We start from the raw sequence: 19,531 nt of genomic DNA, 5'->3' as shown, positions 1-19,531 counted from the left end.
GGGTAGTATGTGTGCAGGGGGTAGGGTCTTAAATCTACCAGTTAAGATACTCTTCTTTAAAAAAATTGAAGTATAGTTGATTTATGATAGTGCTAATTTCAGGTATATGTTACTCCTGATTTGGTCTGTTTCTGTTTAAATGCAGCCGTCTCACACGGCTACGGTTTCTAGTCAGCGACCCTCCACCAGGAATATTTCATCTTCCTATTCCATTTCTCCTCAAGATATGCCAATAGGAACTAAAATAAAAATAATTCAGGAAATTCTTTCTCAACAAACTTGTTTTTCGACTGTTATCTTATTTGGACTCAAAAATCCCATTTTTAAAAATTTCAAAAAATGAATCTTGACTTTCTTTGTAATCATCCTTATTTGCTCAAAGGCAAATGGATGATCTTGACTTTTTTGATTAATTTTTTCCTGAATTTTGCTCTCCTGGGCCTACCTTTCACCTGATACAGGATTCAGTAATATCTTCTAAAAGGAAAAGAAAGAAAGAAATTACTATGCATTGAGGCTATACAAATTCTAAGACGATATGGTCACTAATGACATTGAATTAAATCTTTGCAAATTTTTAAAGAAAGAGAATTTACTTCTGTAAAGTGAGAGAGCAAATGCTTACATAGACCTGGGCCAAGAAAGAACCAATTTCCATTCTTCCTGGGATCAGCTATAATGGGAGCCAAGAAAGTACCCTATCTCACACTGAGATCTCATTTACAGAGGTCATGAAACAGTCGTATTATACTTAATTTGATCCTTGATCACAGATCATACTAGTAGATAAACTTGTATTTCTTGTTGGACAGTTAGATTATGTGTTGCTCAAGGTGTAAAGTTTGAGTGACACAGTGTAGAAGGAAACAAAAATATTCCATTTCAGCCAAGTTCTAAGCCATTGTGACAATATACCCAAATAAGCTAAAAAGATCTGAGATGGACACATACCATATATGTAACACAAACTCAGATTATTTCCATATTAGTCCAATAGCAAGAAATTCTTCATTTATCTCATAGCTCTCCCAATGGCTATCAAGGGGTAGAGAAATTATTTCCCTGATCTTGTTTATTCAGTCACTAAGTTTATTCAGGTCGCTTGTTTATTCATGTCCCACTCTTTTGTGACCCCATGGACTGTAGCCCACCAGGCTCCTCTGTCCATGGGACTTTCCAGGCAAGAATACTGGAGTGGGTATGTTGAATAGATGCCTGCTTATTTCTTGTATGGAAAAGTCTAGATTGGGGGGATTATTTTGTGTATGAAAAAACTGTATTATGATTGGGCATGGGATTACTGAACTATAGAGTTAGAATGGACGTTAGAAGTCATCTTTGATAGCCTCTTCATTTGACAAATTTATTCTAACATGTGCTAATTGAGTGCCTGAGGTCCAAAGAGGCCTGAGAAGTGGTGTCAACACTGTACTTCGAGCCAATGCTTTGAGTCACCAGGAAATATTAAAAAAAAACAAACATGCATTTCCTGGACTCCAGCTGAGGAATTCTGATATAATTGCTCTGGTGTGAGGTCTGGATGTTAGTAAATTTAAAAGACACCTCAGGTGATTTTTCATGCTCATAAAACTGCCCTCTCCCTCCATTAAAAAATGACATTAAAATTTTTATTCTGTATCTTATCCACTTAAATTAATTTGATGAAGTAAAGGGGAAAAAATGAAACTCTCCAGATACTTCCTCACTTCTATTGGCTTTTATAATCTTGTCCCTTTTACCTCTAGAGTTATTTTTCCAGCTAGTTCAACCTCTTTGGGGCTTCCCGGGTGGCACAGTGGTAAAGAATCCACCTGTCAATGCAGGAGACACAAGAGACACAAGTTTGATCCCTGGGTCGGGAAGATGCCCTGGAGTAGGAAATGGCAACCCACTCCAGTATTCTTGCCTGGGAAATCTGATGGACAGAGGAGCCTGGCAGGCTACAGTCCATGGAGCCACAAAGAATCGGACACGACTGAGCACACAGTCCAAACTCTTAAAAAAAAGTTGAATGCCTACTGAGAAATTCACAAATCCTATTCACTTGAAAGTGTGATTTTATTCCCCATCATGGATACTGTGAAAGTATTTTCAGTGAAGGATAAACCATGCCTTGTAGCTGACTGACTTTACCATGTCTGCCTGAGGTACCAAGGAACACAGAACCTGAGGCTCAGTGTGACCTTGAGATTGTACAAACCTCAATCGGACCACTGCTCAGCAATCCGAAATCCATCAGTTTCCAAGGACATATTTGGTGCTATCAGATACTGGAGACAAATTAGGGAAAGAATTGCAGGAACTTTAAGGCCTGAGAGAATGGTTTGCATAAAAGTCAACAGAAATGGGGACGTATAGAAATTGGAGGTTGTAGGAGTAGAAATGTTGTGTGAGATCAGCCCCTAGTGGGCACCTTAATGATTACAATTGCTCAGCCCCGGAGTTGAGATGACGTGGCTTGATGCTGGAACAGTATTCATGGCCACGTCAGACCACAAATATTCTAAACACAGACTGCAGATGGCAGAAATATAACATTCTCTTTTTTTATATATAAACGTATAATATTAATCTTTCACAGGGTATGTGGCAAAGGATCTCTGTGCTTCTTTCTAGAACAGACAGCTCTTGTTTTCCATCACTTGTAGAAGAGGTTGTTAGAAACTCTTTAATGCAGAGAACAATGGTCCCATATGATGGTACTTCTTCCTACCTCTCCATCCTCACCTCTTGATTCTTCAGTGTTCCATTCACAGTGTCAGGATGAGAAGGTTTTCAGGCAGAGAAGGAGGAAAAGCATTCTAGACAGGGGTATTCTGCATGCAAAGACCCAAAGAGAGTAAATGGCATGGCATGTTTAGGGAATTCTAAATGTCTTGGTATTTCTGAGGTCTATAGTGCAGATGAGGATGGACAGCTTGGCCTTCAAGTCTAGCATTCATTTTCTTCACTTACCACTTAACACAGAGACGAGGTTGGGGAAGTACTTCTCTTTCCTGACATAACGTACAAGCGAGATGGTTTTCGCAACTGACAGCTTCCTATCAGAGGCGGGGGTGGTGAAGAACGTGGACCTGAGAAGGTCTAATGCTCTGGAATTTACCACATTTTTAAGAGAATCCCCAAATCCGTATTTTTTTTTTTTAATGGGATTTCTACTCCCTAGGCCGTATTTATTCATTTATTCAATACTAAGTGCTGTTCTAAGCCTGAGGACATGGCTGAGAACAAAGCAGAGAGAAGCTCCCACCTCTGGGGTGCTTCAAGTTCTAATTGAGGAGACAATTTTAAAAATGAAGAGAAATATGAAATATATTAAATGATAATAAACATTATGGAGAAAACTAAAGTAAAAGGTGGCTGAGGAGGACTGGAGATGTGCTGTTAGCTATTTATTTATTTTGGTTGTGTGACCACCCATAGGGCTGAGACTTTTCAGCCTCTGCTTTTTTATTTTTTTAATCTATTTTAATTGGAAGATAATTAAATGCTTTACAATGTTGTGTTGGTTTCTGCTGTACAATGTGAACAAGCCGTAAGCATACATAGATCCCCTTCCTCTTGAATCTCCCTCCCAGCTCTGCCCCCATCCCCCCAACCCCAGGTTATCACAGAGCTCCGAGCCGAGCTCCCTGTCTCACAACCTATTCACTCGTTCCGTGTATTCAGTGGCATTTATCGAGCGCTTCCTATGTGTGCGGCATAAATCTACATATTGGGGATAGACTGATGAACAAGATAGACAAGCTTCTTTCTTCCATGGAGATAATATTCTTGCTGGGGAGACAGAAAATAAACAAGAAATCATGCAGGATAATGTCAAAAGAGCAATTCTTTGCAACAAAGAAATAAACCAAGATAATAGGCTGGAGAGAGAAGGGGGAGCAGTGGCTAGGTTGGACAGGGAAGTTGGCGAAGGTCACTCTAAGTGACAGGGGGTGGAATGAAGGGAACCTGCTACACAGAGGTCTGGGGAAAGGCATTCAAGGTCAAGGGCACAGCAAGGGCCAAAGCCGTGGGGTGGGAACAAGCTAGGCCGGGGGGATGCCTTGGTTCATGGAACAGAACAAAGCACATTCAGGAGGCAAAACCAAGGCCCAGGCCAGGCGCAGACAGAACCGTGAAACAGGAAATGTTCACAGTGACTTCCTCTTTCCTTTCTTTAGCTACCTTTTCCTCCGCCACTGGTGGTTCCCTGGCCTCATTTCATCCTCAGGCTCTTTCTCTTTCAGACTGCCTCTCAGAAAAAGATGTGACAGGGGCTTCCTTGGTGGTTCAGTGGTTAAGAATCCACTCTCCAGTGCGGGGGACGTGGGTTCGATCTCTGGTCAGGGAACAAAGCTCCCACAGGCCATGGGGCAACTAAGTTCGTGTGCCGCAGCTGCTGAGCCTGCACGCCACAGCTAGAGCAAAGCTGACACGTGGCAATATATATATATTTTCAAAAAGATGTGATAGCTTGTCTATAATAAAAAACGATAAGGCTAGAGAGGTTGTATTCCCACTAAGAGTATTTGTGTGTGCCTGTGTACTCAGTCATGTCTGACTCTTTGCGACCTATGAAGCTTATGACCTATGACCTATGTAGCCCACCAGGCTCCTTCATCCATGGGATTCTCCAGACAAGAACACTGGAGCGGGCTGCCATTGCCTCCTCCAGGGGCTCTACCTGACCCAGGTATTGAACCCGCAGTCTCTTGCATCTCCTGCATTGGCAGGCAGATTCTTTAACACTGTGCTACCTGGGAAGTTCCAAGGGTATTTATACTTCAACTAAAATGATTTAATTATGAAATTTGATGCATCAGCTGCTTGAGTGTTGGAGTACTTGATTGGTGTGGGAGGATATTAATTTCCTATGGACATGGTAACAAATTATTGCAAATGTAGTGGCATAAAACAACACAAATGCATTATCTTAAGAGTTCTGGAGATTAGCAGTCCAAAATGAGTTGGCCAGGCTAGGATCTTTTTGGAAGCTTTGGCGGAGAATCTGTTTTTTTTTTCCAGATCCAAGAAGGTATCCATGTTCCTTGCCCTGTGGCTCTGTGTCACTACATCCTCTGTTTCAGTTGTCACATCTTCATCTCTGACTCTGGCTTCCCCACCTCCCTCTCCTAAGGACCCTGGGATTACATTGAGCCTGCTCGGATAATCTGGGATAATCTCCCATCTCAAGATCCTTTGCTTAATCACATCAGCAAAGTCCCTTCTGCCTCCTGAGGTTAACATATTATCAGGTTCCGGGGATTGAGACACAGACATTTTGGGAGTCATTAATCTATCGACCACAGGGAGTAATATTCCGGAGACCGTGAAATTAGACCACCAGATAACTCCCTACTTTCAGGTTGTTTCTGCTCCTTATTTTTATTGAAGTTGTGGGAATGAAATAGTTCTGTAGTCTTTCTGAAGGACAGCTGCTCAAGACACCTGAGTAATTTTCCTTAGTCCACACTGGTAAAGCCAGAGAAGACCAAATCTCATTGCACTTGTAATTTTAAACATATTGTTTACCCATAAAGTTAATTTGAATGGTAGCTTCTGGGATGGGGCTTCTAACACTCTGCAGTTTCTGACCTCTCTGAAACTTGAATGGCAAAGTCCTACTGAAGCAGAAATGACTGGAAGCCTGAGTCAAGGACCTCTAAAAGGATGGACATTACTATTTACCAAGGCTCCATGGGGACTTTCCTGATGGTCCAGTGACTGAGTCCAAGTTCCCAATGCAGGGGGCCTGGGTTTGATCTCTGGTCAGGGAACTAGATCCCATACGCTACTGGCAACCAAGAATTCACATGCTGCAACTAAAAAAAGATCCCACGTGCTGCAATTAAGAAGACCCAGTGCATGCCTGCATGCTCAGTTGCTTCAGTCATGTCCCACTCTTGACTCTTTGTGACCCTATGGACTGTATCCCACCAGGTTCCTCTGTCCATAGTATTCTCCAGGCAAGAATACTGGGGTGGGTTGCCACTTCCTCCTACAAGGGATCTTTCTGACTCAAGGATGGAACCCATGTCTTCTGCATCTCCTGCATTGGCAGGAGGATTCTTTACCGCTACGCCACCTGGGAAGCCCATTTGTTTCAACTCATCAGACATAATGAGGTCTCTGCTATGTGTTGGACTGGCTTGCTGCTGTGCTGTGCCCTAGGCATCATAAAACTTTCCGAGTTATATATCTGGCATGTGTGTAATAGAATATTATTTAAAACCATTGTTTAAAACTGAAATCTAGTCACAAAAATACTGAACTGGTCTATGGCTACTTGCCAGTAACAAAGATCATGAATTTGCTAAGCCAGTGTAACAAATTCTGGACGAAAGTGTTCACAAATTTCTTCCCAATAGAATTGAAATTAAGATAGGCTGAATTTCTGCCTTTTAAAAGTGACTCTGGAGACACTTGTAAGGAGTAGAGCAGCTGTATGCAAGAATGTTTATCTTAGATTCTCTCGCAGCCTCTCCCACAACAGCACCAGCTGTTTAACATTCAGTTCCCTGAAGTCCTACAATGTAAGAATCTGGACCTTTGTGGGAACTGCTCGGTGGTCCAGTGGTTAGGACTCTGTGCCATTCACTGCTGAGGACCCAGCTTCAATCCCTGGTGGGGGAACTAAGATCCTGCAAGCTGCAGGGCAGTCCGCAAAACAAAATAAGAATTTGGACCTTTGAAGGACAGCCCAGTTGTTTCTCTTGCCCAAGATGCAACAACTACCAGGTGGCGTGAAGGATCACTAGCCCCTTGCTCCACCACTCCACTCTGGGGACAGCTGACTCACACATTCCTTCATGACCTGGACCCCTTCCCCCTGGCCTCGGTTCAGCCTTGGCTACTGGGGGGGCCCCCGGGACCTCACTGCTCTTGCACTTTTAAAAGTCGACCATGGCCCCCATCCCAAGTCGTTCCTTCTAGGTATCCCAGCCGGGTGCCTGTAACCGCTTGCTCCAGGGCCACCCGGGCTCACATTTGGGGAAAGTGGGTCATCCAGTAATGACATTACAAACCGAACTGATTCATCCAGAGACTAACAGAGGGATACGGGGCGCGCGGTCACAGAGTCACTATCCGGGTACCACCCGGCTCCACCAACCTGGTCCACTTGGGTGCAGGGGGCTGGGCAGCAGGCCAGTCCCGGCCCCGCCCCTCGGCCCCACTCCGGCGAGCGGAAGTGACGCACACCCGAAGCCATTTCCGGCCAGCCCGAAACTAGGAAGAAACTTGGAGCCGCCGAGGTGTCCGGCCGCCCCTCTCCGCTGCTCCCGTGCCCCGTGGCCCGGGCCGCGCCGAGCTGTCGGGAGCCCAGGCCATGGGGCAGCCTGGGCCGTCCGCAGTGTGAGTCGCGGGGCCTCCCGCGAGCTCCCCGGACGGGCCGAGGGCTGGCAGGCGGGAGGCGTCGTGCCAGCGGCGATCCCGGCCGCTGCCGCCCGCCCAGGCTCCCGGCATCATGAACATAGACGTGGAGTTCCACATCCGGCACAACTACCCCTGGAGCAAGCTGCCGGCCAACGTGAGGCAGGTACGGAAGCTGGGGACCCGGTCCCGCCCTGCCGCCACCTGCTCGCGCGCTTCTGGGCTCACTCCCGGCCTTGCCCCCGCTAAAGGTCTGGATTTAACCGACCCCAAGCCCGCGGATGGGGAGGGGGTGGCTCTGGGGCCACAAGGGCAGGATGGGGCTGTTGCGAAATGGGATGGCACGGTGTCCGCTGGATTCGCCTGGCGCCTTCGCACGCGGTCTCCGTTTCACCAGGCACTGGGCTAGACTAACCTTCGAAACAAATTTGAAACACAGCTCCTGATCTTGAGAACTTGGGGATGGTGGCAAAGAGACGAGAAACAAATGACTGCGTTACAGGCTGATAGCTGCTCACACGAACCAGCATCATAGTATAGGGGACTCAGAAACTGTCAATGGAGCATCGGGAGGATGTGTAGGAGAGGCATTTAAAATGGGTTTTAAAAGACAAGTAAGAGATAGCTAGAAAAGAGGGGGATTAAAGATTTTCCAACGAGAGAGAAAGTCATTTTAAAAAGCTTAGATGAGTGAAAGCGTGCTTTCACTGTCTGGAGGAGGGGCTTGGTTAGTGCTTGGGGGTGGGAGCTGTCAGGGCCGGATTTTGAAGAGCTTTCTTGCTTTCTTTTGTTGGACTTTAGCCTCCCAAAGAGATGGGTTTATTAGAGATGTTGCAACAAGAGAGTGACAAGGAGGTTTGGTCTTTTTTTCCCCCTCAGAAATAGTTCTCAAATGCTTAAGTGTCATTTTTACTCAGTTTCCCAGATACCTGTTTAACACCTACTATGTACTATGCCTTGTTTTAGGTGCAGGTAATTTGCAGCAGTCAACACAAGGAAAGCCCTGTCTTCATGGAGCTTAACGTTTTAGAAAAGAAAGACAGTAAACAAATGAGTAAATACGTGGTATGGCGAGTGGTGTTGAAGCTTATGAAGGAAGTGATGAATGCTGTAGAGAAGGCACTGTTTTTCTCTGGTCATTGGTTGACCTTCAGGTTCCCACCGTTTTACTTGGTTGGGAGTGAAATTTTGTTTTCCATTGGTTCTGAACACTGGCATATTTGGAGGGTTTGGGATGGTGGTGGTGATGGTATAAAGATTGTTACTTTGCCTCCTCTCTCAGCTTGGGGTCTTAGTTCCAGGTAATGAATAATTTAAGGTTCTGGCACTGTATCATGTGGCAGAGAAAATGCTTTCACTTCAAGATACCAAAACCCAAGAAAGTGGAAAGATAAATTTAAGGAACTCTGAATTCTTGGGTGGCAGGGGCTGCCCTTGTGACGTTTATCTTGAGCAGGAAGAAGAAAGCCCTAAACCTGGAGGAATAAGTTTCTCTTATTAAGCTTGAATGAGGACCTTGATGGACACTATCTGTTTTTAGAGTTTTGTGTGGCATATGGCAAGACAACTGGAAGAACCAGTAATCCTTTGTTTCCATGTTTACTCTTCCTTTCACAACAATAAATGTAGCTTAATAGATACGAGATGGCTGATTCCATTATGTCCAACAGAAATAATCGATCTTAATTAGTGTTGGCAAAAGCCTTTCTAAACCTTAGTCACAACTATTAAAAATAATCTCCAAATTGTTATAATCTGGTACAAACATAACATTAAATTAAAACTTCTTTTGGTAACATCAATTAAAAGAATTGATGTTTTAGCTTAGGATAAGCTTCCACTTTTCGAAGGTGTTGCAAAACTGTATGAGTTACTTCGTGGACTTAGCCTTGCTCTCTTTTTGTAGGTCAGGCTCTACCTTGGTTTACTACATCAGCTTTCTCTCTGGTCTCTTGCCTTCAGAAAAAGATCCTCCTATCCATTCCCTATACTGTACTGGGGTAAGGTTCTAAAATGCAAACACAGCTCTTTTACCGCTTGTCTCCATAGATTACTTGTTGCTTCTTCTTGAATCCAGATGTTAACTCCTCCAGAAGGTGTCCCTGACTTAAATCTAGAGTAGTTGACCCCCAGCACTGTATCTCTCGTCTCTAGGGTTGTAGTTGTCTTCCAGTAAATATTTTTGGAGTGAAGGAATGATAGCATCAGTTTGAGATTTTTTTCCTGGACCTAAAGCTCAGTCAGTTTAAAAGTGGGGAATAGTCCTTGTGTGAAAAGAATTTGGGGGTTTGTTTTTTGGTGTTAACAGATACTAAGTATTTTGATAGGAGTTTCCAGTAGGTTTTGAGGCATTTAATTTGGAAGTGATTCATTTCTGAAAGCTGGGGGAACGTGATTCAGATTTTTTTTAATTTTTAAAATAATTTAAAAAATAAAAATTTTTTATGTATAAAGTGAAAGGTTTTTTTACTTGGTGTGAGCTATGCTAGACTTCCAAGAATATATTAAAAAGTTGTGGATCACACCATTGTTTGAGGATTTGGGGGGGGGGATTTTTGAGGATTTGAGGATTACTGGTAAAACTATAGGTTTACCCGTATTCATTGTTCAAAATAGTTCATAGTTGTTTTATCTGAAGGGAGATTTTATGATATGGTTCTGTGTGATCCAAGGAGGGTCAATTTAAAAAAAAATACTATGTACTACTTTGGGGGGGTGCACATTGGGACAGGATTTGTGGAGCAAAAGCTTTAGAAAAAAATGCTTTATGCTAATCTGATGCACAGTGGATGTTTTACAGCCAGTTTCTGTGGCACTCCATCTGTTACAGTTCCTTTTATATGCAGCCCAGCTTCATTTATCAGACCTGGTTGGAGTTTCTGCAGGGTCAGCACTGTCTCAGAATAAAATGACCTTTCTTTAGTTGCCTCCTATAGAGGCAATAGTGTTTTAAAATGTGAATGGTGGGAAATTTGGGGTAGGAGTGGAAGAGAAGGCAAAGAATCTTTGTGAACAAAGCAGTTAATATTTTATGTACCAGGGTAGTGAAGAATAGAATCAGCTTTTGATGTAGCTTTTAGTTATTTGTGCGTGCACACATGTATTGATCAGAACCAGTCATTAATTAATGACTATGGCAAAGACTTAGATGTTTAATAGCTCTAGTCTCTAATTAGCTTACAAATAACAGGGCCCTTATACTTTGTGTAAGTGGTTTGATTTACACTTTGTATCCTGGAGTTAACCAGGAACAGAATTTTAAAGGAAGAAAATGGTTGTAAGTTAGGATAAATTAAGGGACTTATTTTGAAACAGAAGAGCAAATCCTCAAGTTTGAGAGTTGCTAAGATTTTAGCAGATTGTCTGCTGAGTGAGTGCGTGAGTGAGTGTGTGTGTGTATTTGTGTTTTGTGTTCCCTGAAAAAGAGACTTTTATTTGGCAGTAGAGCTAGAGGAGATCCTTTAAAAGTTTTACAGAAAGCCTGGTATTTTGAATCCCCTAAATATCTTCAGTCCTGAGCTTGGCTTTGGGGCTGCATTAGAGATGGGAGAGCAGTTTCTCTGTGATAAACTTTAACTTCTAACTACCTGTAATGTTAAAGTGGATGAAAATAATGTAAGCACATGTATTTCAGCATTTTAGTTTTCTCACATTATGTCCCTTTTTTCTTAAAATGCTACCCACCAATATTTGCAGTTATGTACCAGTTAAATGTGTTTCATCTGTCTTATGAAGATGGCCTTAAATGAAAGTATGTATGTGGACATTTACCTTGGCTTTCAAAAACCTACGAGTAAGATGTATAGTAACTGAATCCTCTGATCTTTTCTGTCATTAATCTCTTCAGTAGCTCAGTCGTGTCTGACTCTTTGCGACCCCATGGATTGCACCACACCAGGCCTCCCTGTCCATCACCACCTCCTGGAATTTACTCAAACTCTTGTCCATTGAGTCGGTGATGCCATTCAACCATCTCATCCTCTGTTGTTCTCTTCTCCTCCTGCCTTCAATCTTTCCCAGCACCATGATCTTTTCCAATGAGTCAGTTCTTTGCATCAGGTAGCCAGAGTATTGGAGTTTCAGCTTCAGCATCAGTCCTTCCAATGAATATTCCATTAATCTCTTAAGATGTTTTTTATAGGATGTTGGAAAGATCATGGCTAATAATTAGAAGGGGGATAGCAGTCACATATTAAATGAAGTTTATGGTCTCACATTGAATGTAATGGTAACTCTAATCAGACCAGCTTACACTTTGCTTTCATGAAAAACCAATTTTGAACTTAAAACACTTAAGTTCACAGCTAGAAAGTATTTTGCTCATTAAAAAATATACTGGAAATTTAGGCAACTCTTATTTTCTAGAATTGTCTAAATGTCTTCTAATGAGACCATTAGATGACGTTTTTAGGAGATAATCTTATTTAGAGGTACATTTGAAATATACATTCCTCAGAAATCTTAATTTTTAATAATCATAGCCTTCTGTAAGTAGTTATCAGACAGGGATCTGTTCTTAGTGGCCATTCTTAAATTTAAAAAAATGTAGGTGCAAGAAACCATCCATCCTATTCACACAAATTGGAAACCGGCAAGAAGGAAATTTTTTATTAGTAAAATTTAGTTTTTTGTTAAGTGCAGTTATGCTCTCTGACTGCTCTTTATATGTATATATACATACATACATATACACACACACACATATATATAAAATACTTTAGATAGAGTCAGTAAATCCTTTTAGAGAGGCAGACTGAAGATAAACACATTGGTTTTTTTTGCTCTAATACCATTGCAGGAAAATTTGTATGATAAAGTTTACGAAAACCTTTACTCAGTTCTTGAACTTAGAGATTCCAGGATAAAATTGGGGGGCATGGTATTGAAATTTTAAGGAGGGAGAGTACTGTTGGTTTAGTTATTTAAAATCTATTTGAATTTTTTTTTTTAGAGTCTTGGAAATTCACAGAGAGAATATGAGAAGCAGGTTGTCCTGTACAGTATCCGTAATCAGTTACGATATAGAAATAACTTAGGTAAGTAGAGAGATTTTTACATTGAGATAGAATTGACTGTTACTGAGTTATCATTTTCATAAATCTCTCCTATCTTTTCACTGTATTTCATAGTACTGAAATCGTTCATGTACAGACTTTATGAAATTCTATAATGACCCATTACACCTAACAATAAGTTGCATTAGCAAGTAGATTTTTCCTTCTAATTCCAATGAAAATTATTTTTTAGAGTCTTGTTTATAGATTTATTTTACCTACAGAGTACTAATTTTGATTCAGATGTCCTTTTTTTTACTTTTTGTGAGAAAATATGCCAGAAAGAATTACATTACTTCTTGATTTTTGACTTTGAGTTTTTTGTTTTGTTTTCTATAAATTTTCCAAATAATGTAACTTTAATAAAGCCTCTTTCTATAATAATTGGAACAAATTTTAAACATAATTGGCTCCATGTTTTTTGAACTTCTCTTTTTTAATGTTTGACTTTTATCTGTCAGATTATTCTGCTGATCTTCCCTCCCATTTGTTACTCGTATTTTAAACATAGTATTTCAGAGAGAGGTTTTCTATGTGAAGTGTGTATTCTATGGAACTCAGAGGTCTTTTTACATTTAAAGCACAAAGACCAGCAAATAATTTTTTAAAATAGACTTGATTGATAGAAAGCTGCCATTCAGATTGGCTATTTTGTAAAGTATCATACTAAGGGGTTGGATGGTTTATAGCTTATGGTTTGGGGGGGGGGGGTGGGGAGACATTCCATGCTCACTTTCTTTGCTTTTTGATTTGTTAAGAATTACTTCTGTACTTATCTGTCCCATTATACATTTTACTTGTATTCTCTGAAGTCTGTTTCTTGTGCTATAATTGTTTCTTTGTTCCAACTTAGTTTTTTTTTTTCTCTTCCAGTTTACATATTTTTGTTTTTAATTAATACTAGCTTGTAAAGAATTTAACATTGCATTTACAACACTAACTTGTAAAGAATTTAACGTTGCATTTACTGGTAAGACGTCAAATAAAACTGGAGAATTTCCCTTTGTCTCCCAGTTAAGCATGTCAAGAAAGATGAACGCAAGTACTACGAGGAACTGTTGAAGTACAGTCGAGATCATCTCATGCTGTACCCTTATCATTTATCAGACATCATGGTAAAAGGCCTGAGGATAACACCATTCTCATATTATACTGGGATCATGGAGGTGAGTTTACAGGATATATGAATCTAGGGGAGGGGTGAGACTTCACGTCACTGACACTTTGTGGACGATGACCAGCTTTGTGGCACCCAGCCACAGTGGACATTGTTTCTGAACTGATGGTGTAAAAAGCACAGTTATTTACAAGGTAGCTGTTGTGCTACAAGTTGTTGTCCTAGCAGTGTTTTCACGGTGGGGAAGTATCTGTTCTTATTCTGTGTTCTTGAAGATGTTGTTGACCCCTTGTGCTGCTGTAGGTTAATCAGTCATTTATGTTAGCACAGTTTGCATAAAATTGATTGCTTTTAATACATGGTGAAGGTTGAAAATGTGGCTGACAGAATTGAACATTAAGCTTTGAAGCTTAATGTATTTAGCTATGTGCTAACTGTAGAAAGAATCATTGATGATATAGACTCAACATTATATAATGCATGTGTCAGAAGAATAGAAATAGATTACTGGTCCTGACTGCTAATCTTTCTGTGATTATTAACTTTTAGATGTTAGCCTTTTTCCAAAGGCAGTGTATAGGCTTGTGTTGAATAGCCTTAAGTACTAGTTTATGTACTGCTTTTAAGGGAGCTTTATGTAAAAATGGGCAGTATTTATCTGGTATTCAGTGGTGATTTAATTCTGTTTGAGTGCTGCTGTTCTGGGCTCACTGGCCCCTTGAAGAGCAGAGGGCACATAGAACGGAAGGAGCTGGGCGCCTGCGGTAGAGATGAGGTTACCTGCCCTTAGGATAAGGCTGCCTTCACAGGAGCTCCCTCTGCCTGTCTTCTTAAGCCCCCTTTCCAAGGCACTGCTACCCCCATGTCTCCTGTCTCTCTATTTTGGAGGAAATACAAAGTAAAAGTTGAGGCCTGGCAGCGGGGTTTCTGTCAGTCCTTTTCCCTGGAACCAGGGCAGCATACAGAAGGTGGCCGCTGAGCAGTACGTAGAGTGGTTGTTGCTGTCTCTCTGATGTTTTCCTGGTGTCCTCCACAGGCTTGGGGGAGATAACAGAGTGAGATTTTGTCCCAGTTTCCAGCTTTCAGTTGCATCCATGTGCTTGCTATTCTCTGGTTTCTGTTCTTAAACCGCTGGGTATAACTTCTGGGTTGGAAATGGGTCTTATCCCCACAGTAAACAGCTGGTTTATTACTGGAGAAACAGATGAGGGTTGGAAGAAGCCAGATACTGACTTTGTGTTGCTGGTTGCGACTTGGAGGAGCAAAGACTACCGAGTGGTTAGGTCTTTGTTGGCAGTGCCGTGACCTACTGTCAGGCCTTCTCTCGGAATTCTCTCTTGTCCTGGGGTAGGAGTCTAGGATCAGGTATGAAGTGCGGAGAGCCTGCAACCCTGAGCTCGAAGGGAGGTATTCCTTGCATAGCCTCTGCAGGGCAGAGGTTACAGGGCAACTGTCTGGGCTTCACAGCACTGTGAGGAACCCAGACCTGAAAGCCTGACCGACCTTCAGTTGTTAGACAGGAGACCACGTGGTATGTACCGCTGTGTGACATGTGTGCACTGGGTTGCCAAACTCCGACCTCAGTGTTTTGTGTAAGGACGTTTTGCATTTAACATTTACTTTTTTTTCTTTATAAAAGGACATTATGAACAGTGAGAAAAGTTATGATTCATTGCCCAATTTCACTGCTGCTGACTGTAAGTATTACTCTGAGCCAGGTAATGTTTAGTGTCTTTGCGCATGTGTGCTCTTGTCTGTGTTGTAATGTGTGGATTTTAACGTGAAAGATGAGAACATAAGCAAGATTATTGATAATTTTATCAGGTGGTATAAGTCAAGTATGAGATTTAGTTTTAAATGTCTAAGAGAGGGATATTTTGGAGTGGCAGAATCAGACAAAGGGAACTAGTCTCTTTCTATACAGTGTAGTTCCTTTTCATACTTGGGCTGTGGTATATACTAAATGAGGAAGAAAATTCACTCACAGTATTTTTGCAGCAAAATACATGGTTTTTACTAACAAAATTCGCTGGCTTTTTTATATTATACTTATTTTAATGAAGTGTGTCTATTTGAAATGTGACAGTTCTGTTGTGTTAAGAAGAAACTTTTGCTGAGAAGTACACTTTGACTTCCTGGAATTGGGAGGACTTCTGCTTTTAAAAAATTTTCTCATTTAGCATTGTCAAAAGTGTCAGCATGAATTTATCTCTCCCAATTGGTTTTCTTTTGTATTTCGTTTGAAGACTTCTTTTTAATTTGATCCTAATTGTCAGTAATAATCAAAAGAGGAACAAAAGTCAAAGGTTTTTTCCTTAGTAGACTTGTGTGTGTACTGACTTTTCAAGATGTATTAAATGATTTTAAAAGAAAGACTCTTTCTTTTAGGTCTAAGGCTTCTTGGCATAGGAAGAAACCAATACATTGATCTGATGAATCAGTGCAGATCATCAAAAGTAAGCTAGTTGTTTCTCCTTCTCATTTCTTGTCCCTCTTATCACACAGTCTTGTTAAATTTATAAGTAGTAGAAGTAATGAATTGTGATTTCTTGGATCAAATAAAGTATGCTTAATACAGAAATAATACAAAAACAGCTCATCAGTATCTCTAGGTTGTAGCTTAAGTGCTTATTGAATTTAAAATGTTTAAGGCATAGGATGCTTCATTTATTTTTAAAAATCTGCTCCATTGATTTTCTAACCTAAGTCATTCCACTCCCATGGTTCAGTTTATGAGTGAAATTGATACACATTTTCACCTGGGTTTCTTTTGAATATCTGGATTTAGATTCAGATTTAATGATAGTGTTTTGAAGTAATTTATTTTGAAATAATTTAAGAATGACTTTCTCCATTCAGTATATCTAAAATACCTTAGATTTTAAAATGTGAGAATTTTAAAAGATATTTAGCCTCTTAGAAACGATCTTGTTATAGCATGATTAATAAAAAAGAAAATAGTAATTTTAGATTGATTGCAAATTCTCAGATATTTGAACCATTGCAGAAATTTTTCAGAAGGAAAACGGCACGTGATCTTTTACCAGTAAAGCCAGTGGAAATTGCCATAGAGGCCTGGTGGGTGGTGCAGGCCGCATATATCACAGAAGATGACATAAAGGTAGGTATCTTTAGAAATTAAGCATTTTTATTAAAAAAAATTATATTTAACTATAGTTGCAGAACTTTTTAAAAAACGTAACACTATTTGGTGTTCCTAAAGGAAATTAAACTTAAATTCAAAATTGTAAATGATCTCAGTAGGCGAGAATATTGGTAAGTTTCGAAAATACTCTTTATTAATGAGAGAGACTTGATGTGGTTCATGTCCGGTCATCTGGGGATTTAATTAGATGGATGTTTCATGTACGGTTGACGTGATGCCGCAACTACCAGCAGTAACATTGATAACACTTTTTGAGCGCTTAGTGTGTGCTCAGGGTGCCAGACACTGTTCCAAGTGCTTTTTATATTGTCTCATTTGATTCTCATAACAACCCCAGTGGTGTGGGGTTGTTTGTAGCCTATTTCACATGTGAGGAAAATGAACACAGAGAAGTGAAATAATGACTCCGGTCACAGTGGAGTAAAGTCCAGGGTTTTATTTCGGACAGTTTGCTGTGCCCTTAAATCACTGTGTTGAAATATTGTACTCAAGTGTTAGGTGCTTGATAGAGCACTAAGGTCAAGATCAAGGGAAATGCAATTTCCAGTGGTCAGACCACATTTGTTACAAGCTATATACATTTAAGAAGAGATGTTGATTTAGAGGAAGGAGGTGGAGCAGTAGACGAGGTGCCTAGAGACCAGTCATATCCCTGTGGCTGAAGGAATTAAGTGAGCATGTGGACTTCTTTTTAATTTGCTTTTTATTTTACTTCCGAGGACAGAATAAATCCACCGAGTGCAAGGCTTAGAAATTCCGCTTCAGGGCATTTACTTCCAAGCAAAGATATCAGACTCTTTCATAAGATAGTGATTTTGTCACTGATAATAATCCTGTGTCATGTGAAGTAATTTTTGATTTGAGAGAATCAGAATCAGTATGTTGATCAGATTCCAATTCAAAAAGGGCGAATAAATATTAGTATTTATTAGTGAACATGTTACTTATCAGCAAGTATCGGCACTTAAAATTACTTTGTTTTGTGAGTTCCACTGATAGCATGCTTTGGCACCTTAACTGATGGTTTTGTGCATAGCCTTTTCTGTTTGAATTCTAGAGTAAAGAATGAATACAACAGGTAGTTCATTTAATTAATGACATATAATCATTGGTTTAAATGTAAATAGATTTGAGGAGACTTATCAATTAGTTAATTTGGACAGAACTTAATTGAAAATATTTTGCTTTTCCTAGATATGCACTTTGCCTGAGAAATGCGCTATTGATAAGATCATTGATGCAGGCCCTCAACTCTCTGGATCACTAGATTACAATGTAGTCCATAGTAAGTGGTTAGTAGAAATGGTCTTCTGTCAACATAAAAACTTATTTTAAGCCATCAACAATGAGTAGCAATTATTTATCAATTAGGTAAGAATAGTAATATTTCCTAAGGTGTGGTATTGTTTGAAATGTGACCTTTGTTCCTTGTTTTCCAGTGTGGCTGTAATTAGTCACATAGATTAGAAATTTATGTGAATGAATCATAAGAAAAATTTTTCAGTTCTGAGCATTTGAGGGAAACCAAGAGTTTGAAAGCTTTGATAATATTTTTTTTCTTCTGTCTTGTCTTTTTCACATACCATTAAGTTGTAAGAATCTTTATGGAAAATCAAGAATAAAGTTTTTATTTTATTTTTTTAACTACTAATGTTTACTGTTTCATCTAACAAGATACTTTTGCTTCTATAGGTTTATATAACAAAGGATTTGTTTATCTGGATGTACCAATATCTGATGACAGTTGTATAGCAGGTGAGTATGTGGTAATATTTCTCAATGTTTTTTGAATGGCTGCTAGCTGCTGGCACTGTGTATCACCCTAATAAGTTAGACACACATCATCTTGGGACCTTTGTGTTAGAATTTTTCAAAGAAAACCATTTCTTCCTCATTATGTTACAGCACATTGTGGTGATTTTACTTAAATTCCTCCTTTTTATTTTTATCTTATGGTGGTGTAAACACTGTATTAAAATAGAAATGCAAGGTAAATTTCTTACAATCCTAAATTAAATCAGTGTCTTTATAAATTTATGTCACCTTTTAAACCTTGTTCACTGCGTAAGTTTCTACATGTATTCATTAATATCATAGAATTGTATGTTGTTCATTTTTACCAGACATATCTGTGTCTGTTTTTTTTTCATGTAATGACCATTGTTGTTAGCTTATCTCTTCCTCCTTTCTTCACTCCCTCCCCAAGTTAAATCAGTACTAAGACCCTTGTATATTTCAATTTGGGGCTTCCCAAGTGGCTCAGTGGTAAAAAATCCTCCTGCCAGTGCAAGAGTCACAGGTTTGATTGGAGAAGGAAATGGTAACCTGCTCCAGTATTCTTGCCTGGGAAATCCCATGGACAGAGGAACCTGGTGGGCAACAGTCTATGGGGTTGCAAAAGAGACACCATTTGGCAACTAAACAACAAATGAACAAGAACAACAGGCTTTCAGTTTACTAAACCATTCCTCTGTTGCTGGTTATTTAGATCATTTCCTTATTTATTTATTTTGGTGACGTGGTTAACATCTTTGAACACAGTAGAGCTTTTTTTCTATAGGTTAGATTTCTTACCAATTTGTAGAAGCACTTGTTACATTAAGGTTATGTGTTGTAAGTGCGTTTTCCATCATATCTTTTAGCTATTCTTGTTTGTGATATCATCTGCATTCTAAGATATTTGTGTAATCAAATATATAGAGTGTCAAAAAATTCCACTGTTAACAACTTACTGTTAACAACTGGGACCTTACTGTTAACAACTGAGTGATTGGGCTTGTTACAAAAATACTCCCTCATATCGGGTTGTCATGCTCCAGTGTCCTGACCTTTATGGTT

At 40.0% G+C, this 19,531-nt stretch overlaps 1 protein-coding gene across 4 annotated transcripts in view; it reads left to right on the top strand.

Moving 5' to 3' along the window:
- Window positions 1–7,364: 7,364 nt before the first annotated feature.
- FAM91A1 (family with sequence similarity 91 member A1) overlaps window positions 7,365–19,531 on the top strand; it is a 40,101-nt gene continuing 27,934 nt past the window's right edge. For 3 of the 4 annotated variants that reach the window (XM_061123249.1, XM_061123251.1, XM_061123248.1), the window contains exons 1-8: window positions 7,365–7,522; window positions 12,308–12,392; window positions 13,425–13,576; window positions 15,167–15,224; window positions 15,916–15,983; window positions 16,517–16,648; window positions 17,888–17,978; window positions 18,386–18,448. In XM_061123249.1, the coding sequence (XP_060979232.1) occupies window positions 7,451–7,522; window positions 12,308–12,392; window positions 13,425–13,576; window positions 15,167–15,224; window positions 15,916–15,983; window positions 16,517–16,648; window positions 17,888–17,978; window positions 18,386–18,448 (721 nt within the window). In that variant the 5' untranslated portion in view covers window positions 7,365–7,450. The remainder of the gene's footprint in view (window positions 7,523–12,307; window positions 12,393–13,424; window positions 13,577–15,166; window positions 15,225–15,915; window positions 15,984–16,516; window positions 16,649–17,887; window positions 17,979–18,385; window positions 18,449–19,531) is intronic. The other variant, XM_061123250.1, reaches the window with a different exon arrangement.

This window comes from Dama dama, chromosome 21 (assembly GCF_033118175.1).
Source record: "Dama dama isolate Ldn47 chromosome 21, ASM3311817v1, whole genome shotgun sequence".
NCBI lineage: Eukaryota > Metazoa > Chordata > Mammalia > Artiodactyla > Cervidae > Dama > Dama dama.
Note: the sequence above shows the minus strand (reverse complement) of the source record. Positions and strands in the feature narration are given on the sequence as shown.